The sequence below is a fragment of the Phascolarctos cinereus genome, unplaced genomic scaffold (genome assembly GCF_003287225.1).
Source record: "Phascolarctos cinereus isolate Bilbo 61053 unplaced genomic scaffold, phaCin_HiC Scaffold_3;HRSCAF=262, whole genome shotgun sequence".
In the NCBI taxonomy this organism is placed as follows: domain Eukaryota; kingdom Metazoa; phylum Chordata; class Mammalia; order Diprotodontia; family Phascolarctidae; genus Phascolarctos; species Phascolarctos cinereus.
This window is the reverse complement of record NW_027555736.1, coordinates 171460403-171466514: the sequence shown is the minus strand read 5'-3', so window position 1 is coordinate 171466514 and position 6112 is coordinate 171460403. Positions and strand designations below refer to the sequence as shown.

Below are 6112 nucleotides of genomic sequence, written 5' to 3'. Positions count from 1 at the left end.
ATCAAGAGGCTCCCCCAGGACTGTCTTCCAGAAAATCCAATACGCCGGGCAGCTGCTGCAACGCGGAGAGACAACCACTCCCGCCCCACAGACATTGGTCGTTGCCAAAGACGCCAGGCCAAAAGGAGAACCCCGCTTCTGGTCCGTAACCAAGACGACCGCCACCTGCCATATCCTCGTCCATCGAGTCTTCTTACCAGTATCAAAGATGGCCGCTCCCCTCTGTTTTGTATGATGACTCAGCCCATGGAGACTCCTCTGACTTCATGACCACAACTAAAAGGGCGGCCTCTCGCGTGAAGATTGCCGTCAGTGCGCAAGCGCAACATTGCTTCCTCTGCCCGAGAAGATGGCGGCGCGACGGATGTGTGGGAACTTTGCGGTTCTTCGCCTGTTACGGCCTCGGCGTCAGGTACAGCCCCTTTAGGTCAGGACACTGGCACGCTGCCTAAAACTGGGCAAGCCCAACCTGTGCTGAGAGCTTTGGTGACTTAGGACCCCTGAATAGGGGCGGTATCTAGCTGCTTAGTCTCTCCATGGAGGGGTTAGAAGGTCGTGACCTCCGACCTCCTTGGTGGTTCGGTTTCTTGGAAAGAATCAGACATGAAAGGCAGGAGACCAGAATTTTCAGTCCTGCCACTGCTACTCTTGCAGGGTGACCTTGAGCAAATTACTTAATGTTTCTGAGCCCATGTTTTCTCCCCTGTAAAATGAGAGTAATGATAATTATGCTTTGCTTGTTTCACGGCAGGGTCCTTTGAGGACCAGATGTGTTAACAGTGTATTAAAAGTGCTTTAAAAACTGTAAAGCATACAAATATAAAAATCAATAATATTAATTATTTTTATTTATATATTATATGTTTTGTTTATTGTGTATATATTATATTTATGAATATATAATTAAATAAAATATTTTTATTTGTTATTTATAATAAATAATTGTCACTAATGTTAATATCATAGGGATAGGGACCTCCAACCCACAGCACCAATTATGTATGGCCTGTCTGCAATGAATAATGGGTTATCTTTTTGTCATTTCCCTGCTTCAGTTTCACAGTGTCTCCCTGCACTCATACTGGCTTCATGGACCACAATGGAAACAACCATCTGGCACCTGCATGTTCCCAACCAGACAGAGGTGGAAAGTGTTTGCCGGTGTCTACAGCCTAGGCCCAACCCCACGGTGCCTCAGCACATCCACTGCCCTGTTTGCAGAAAGCCAGGTAAGAGACTAAAGTGTCTGAAATATCATCAAAGAAATAGTAACACAATAGATGAGACCTTCGTTGAAGAATAGCAAAAGAAGAAAAGAAAAGAATTCTGGTACATGAATGGAATGGCATAGAATGTTTTGAGAAGCAGTGGATAGAATTAATATAGGAGATATGGAAGACTTATGTGAACCGATACAAAGTGAAGTAAGCAGAAACAGGAAAATAATATACACAATGATTATGAAAACGTAAATGGAAAGAACAACAAATGATCAAAACTTAGTGTTATGAAATTTTAATAATGAAGTTTGGCCCCAAAGAGGAGATATAAAAATATACTAACCTCCCTTTGCAAAAGTCATAGGAGTATATTGAGATCTAGAAGTGACCTGACAGAGGACTGTTATTGAATACTATGTGTGATGTTGAATTTGGTTGATATGTTGGTTAGTTTTTGTCTTTTATTCTTTGAGAGAGAGAGATAGCACTCTGGGAGTGGAAAAAGAAAAATTACTTTTAGTCGGTGATGTAAAAATAATAATAGCTGGCATTTATATAGTGCTTTGAGATTTACAAAGCAATTTACATGTCATCTCATTTGATCAAAACAAAAGAGATTGAACCTTTTAAAAACAGAAGTCAAGGTTATGTGGGATGGTAGAGCATGGTATGAGTGTCAAAGAACATTAACATTAGAAAGGACCTTAGAGAACATTCAGCTCAATCCTCTTATTTTATAGAAGCATATGAAGTAGATGTGTTTTGTTTTGCTTTTTAACACCTGGATTTGAGTTTTGGCTTTGATGATTATCATTAGGTTATTTCACCCCTTTAAGACACAGTTTCCCCATCTGGAAAAGGGGAATGGTGATACAGGCCCCACATTCCTCACAGGTTTATGGTGAGGAAAGTGCTTTGTAAATTAACAAATTACTGACGAAATAATTGTAGGAATTCAGCTTGGAGGAGTGGCCTGGGTTTTCCATAAAAGAAAATGAACTGTAGTTATAACAAGAAAGATTTAGGTTTTATATATAACGTGGGGAAAAAAGTTTACAGATTCTTACTTACTAGATGACTTAGGTACTGATAAGACCACCCCCCACCCCTTATCTTAGAGATTCTGTGCAAATTATGGACAGTATTGGAAGAATGGGGAGTTAGAGAATCAAGTGGATAAAGGTGTTATCTCATAATATGAAGGCAGAAGGAGAGACCCCTGGAGATTTCTTGTTATTTTATTTTTTATATCATTTCATTATTATTCATATTACTTCATTTTTTATATCACTTATGATTCCTTGTCTCACACATCCCCCAACAAGCCCCTGAAAAGCAGTGTCAAGCAAAACAAATCAATGTGTTGGTTTGATCATGTCTGAAACATAAAACAGATGGATTGCTCAAAATCTACTGTCTACCACCTCTCTATCTAGAGAGATGGCTAATTACTTTCCCACGAGGCTCTTCACCATACTGTATTTCTTTTCTTTTAACAGGTGCAGACCTCTCCCATTCTTCCTACAACCCCTTCTCCAACATCAGTGACAGAAGTGGCTCCAGGTGGAGCTGCTGATGTAGTCCAGGCTGCTGCAGAGCAGAGCCTCAGTGATCTGGGGCTGGGAGGCTACACCCCAGTGGGACTGGTGCAGAACCTTCTGGAGTTTGTGCATGTTGATCTGGGCCTACCATGGTGGGGAGCCATTGTTACATGTAAGGGGAACCAGACTTTGGAAGTTGGGGAAGCAGAGCTTGGGATAGGGGCTTACAGGCAAAAGCAGATTAGAATGGTAGAGCCTGATTAAGCAGGGTCTTGTGGATCACAACCTCAAGTGAGGAACAAGATGGTAGGGCTTCAGGAGAAGCGACTTAGGTAAGAATACAGACTCTAGAGATTTAAATGCACTGTTTCTCAAAGTGGCTTTTTTAAATCAGTGTGTGATCTGCAATTCATAAAGGATCCTTAGGCCCAAAGATTGTGGCGAGAGGTAAGTAGGATAGAAAGAATTCAGATAGTAAAAAGCATTCTTAGGGAAGGGCTTTTGAATATTTGAATGTAGGAGAGTGTTAGAACAAAATGCCCTGAAACTATTATCATGATCACTTGGACCAGAGAATCCAAATTGCTAGGAAGCCGGTCATGCAGAATGGGTAGGGAAACAAGAAGGTATTAAAACAGGAAGCCATCAGTAAATGCTCCTCTCTCACTCTAGCAATGACTGAACTCAGATTTCCAGATACCTACCTACCTTGCAAAAATTAATATTAGGCTTCCTGATTGAACAGCAGAGCTTTGGAAGTAACTAAGTCCAGATACTTTCTCTGTCCTATGCCTTTCATATGAGTTATGGTGGAAGTAGGTTAGGATGAGGTGGTTCTTCCTGTAGGGACCTAATTAGGCTATATACAAATTCCCATCTGTCTTTGGTTTGTGTTTCCTAGGCACTGTTGTTGCAAGATTCCTAATTTTCCCCCTCATTGTGAAAGGCCAACAGGAGGCAGTAAAGATCAATAACCACATGCCAGAGATCCACAAATTTACCACTCGGATGAACGAGGCCAAGTTGTCAGGGGACAAATTTGAATGTGAGTCAGTGAAGGGTTAAGGGTGGGGAAAAAGCACCTTTGGACTCTACCTGGCATTTTGCTGTGGAAATGTAAGCAGCCTCAGCAGAGTCACTGAAGGCCTTATGGAGCATTGTTGGAGTTGGGGCAAGTCCTGGATGCTCATTCACTCCCAGTAAATTTGAAATTTGAAGGTTGGGAAATGTGTGAGTTAAGTGGTAAGGGAGATATTTCCCTGCTCTTGGCAGCCCATTGTTAACTTTCCCCACCTCTTCTGGTCAGTTTCCAGGGCCTTTTCAGACCTACAGCTCTACCAAAAGAAACATGGTGTGAACCCTGTGAGAGGATTCATTATTCCCCTAGCCCAGGTGAGTAGCTGTACTGTTTTTCTAGGCTCCTGGGACTCCATCCTCTTAAGATTCTATACAGGCTTCTCCTTAATACATTGTGGGACTCCCATCAAGAGGCAACAAGGAGTTATTCCTCCAGCTGACATCTGTCTACCCTGTGCTCTAGGCTCCTGTCTTCATCTCCTTCTTCATTGCACTGAGAGAGATGGCCTATCACCCTGTGCCCAGCATGCAGAGTGGGGGTCTCTGGTGGTTTCAGGATCTCACAGCAGCTGACCCTATCTATGCACTGCCCTTGTTAGTCACAGCATCGATGTGGGCAATCCTGGAGGTAAGCTTGGATTCTCCTGGGAAACTGGTTTTCCAAGTACAGGTACAAACTAAACTCTGAGAAACCAGAGTAAACTGTAAAGCTAAAAAAAATTCTTAGGACCTAAGAGTAGGAGTTGGAGATAAGAGGAGTAGGAATGTGACTCATGAGTTCAGCCATGGACCTCTCAATACAAGCCTACCCCTACACCCCTGTTATACCTTTATTGTGTTTGATGAAAAGATGACATCAGGCAGACTGTTTAGGGTTATGGTTGGTTTCATTGGAATGGTCAGCCAACTCTAGTCAGCTCCCTAATGTTAACAGTGGTGTGTGGTTGTAACATGTTATAGGATTATTCCTCCAGAAGTATGGTAGGGCATGAAAGTAGATGTAGCTTTTTTCATGTTGATTTCCTTCCTCTTCTTATCTTTCACTTCTTTCCTTTTCATGTCTCTGCTTTTTTTTCTGTCTTCCCTTGCCTCCCTCTTTTCCATTGGCTGTTTCCTTATTGATAGCTTGGTGCTGAGACTGGTGTCAACAATCCCAACCTGCGTATGATGAAAACCGTCTTCCGGGTGCTACCTGTGGTCGTCCTGCCCTTCACCATCCATTTCCCTACGGTATGTCAGACTGAAGAGGCTGTGTCCTTCTCTGCCTGCCCTAAACTCTGGTCTGTTGCCTCATACACTAGAGAGAGAGAGAGAGCTCCTAAAAGTCCTATGCTCTGTTTCCAGGCTGTGTTCATATACTGGTTCTCTTCCAACCTCTTCTCACTGGCCCAAGTGGGATTCCTTCAGATCCCAGCTGTACGCACTTGGCTGTGCATTCCAAAGCGAATCATACATGAGCCAAGCCAGTTGCCTACACAGGAGGGCCTCATTAAGAGCCTCAAAACAGGTATGGCTTGTGTTCTAGGGAAAGGGTATCGCTGGAGGGAAGTGATTAGAGGAGAGAACTAAATGCTGACTCTTAGCTTATTGCTTCCCCCACAGGCTGGAAAAATGCCCAGACAGCTCACCAGCTGAAGGAGCGGGAGCATCGCATGCGGGATCACCTGCAGCTGGCAGCTCGAGGTGAATTGTTTTTCTTGATTTGCTGGGATTTTAGACCATATCTTGGCCTCTGCTTCTCTTTTCTCTCTCCCTGCTTAGCTGTTTTCTCTCTTCTTCCCCAGGCCCCTTACGACAGACCTTCACCCACAATCCCCTGCTACAGCCTGAAGGAAAACAGTCTTCTCCCATCACTACCAGCAGCAAACCAAAGTCACAGAAGCCCTGGAGGGATACTCTTGGATGACCGGTATATTTAGCATTAACATACCAGAGAACTTTCATTACCAAGAGCCTCAAGAGTTCCTGAGAGCAAGATCTGGACAGCGACTCCCTACCCTGATCCTAGGAGCAGTGGGAATGTGATGACATTCAGTGCCACAGACTCTTGATAGACCAACACACAAAGTGGGTATGGGAAGGTCTTCAGTGGTATATGCATAGCAAGCATCTGAGCCATGTTCTCTTCTCTGGGAAGGTAATAAACTTCTGTATTCATATGATATTTCCTGATTCTTCCTCAGTAGTGAACAGGCTAAAGAGTAATATTTGACAGAGCATAGGAAATCAAAGCAGCGAAACTGGGCCAAATCCAGCCTTTGTTATCACATTAAA

The 6112-nt window shown here is 43.3% G+C and overlaps 1 protein-coding gene across 2 annotated transcripts; it reads left to right on the top strand.

Moving 5' to 3' along the window:
• The first annotated feature begins 336 nt into the window (after positions 1–336).
• OXA1L (OXA1L mitochondrial inner membrane insertase) lies at positions 337–6002 on the top strand. Of its 2 annotated transcripts, none has more exons than XM_021008220.2 (10): positions 337–412; positions 1056–1229; positions 2720–2933; positions 3663–3806; positions 4068–4153; positions 4302–4466; positions 4964–5068; positions 5183–5345; positions 5441–5521; positions 5623–6002. In XM_021008220.2, the coding sequence occupies exons 1-10, from the start codon at positions 350–352 to the stop codon at positions 5742–5744; spliced, it is 1317 nt and encodes a 438-aa protein (XP_020863879.1). In that variant the 5' UTR covers positions 337–349; the 3' UTR covers positions 5745–6002. The 2 variants fall into 2 exon arrangements, with proteins under 2 accessions (XP_020863879.1, XP_020863951.1); XM_021008292.1 differs by having other exon boundaries at positions 338–427.
• Positions 6003–6112: the final 110 nt, after the last annotated feature.

Bases quoted from the DNA above. Each gene is read 5' to 3' on its own strand.
- OXA1L (XM_021008220.2), top strand. From the start codon at position 350: ATGGCGGCGCGACGGATGTGTGGGAACTTTGCGGTTCTTCGCCTGTTA. The intron at 4,467-4,963 runs GTAAGCTTGGAT...CCTTATTGATAG, and splicing joins CGATGTGGGCAATCCTGGAG to CTTGGTGCTGAGACTGGTGT. The intron at 5,522-5,622 runs GTGAATTGTTTT...CTTCTTCCCCAG, and splicing joins CCTGCAGCTGGCAGCTCGAG to GCCCCTTACGACAGACCTTC.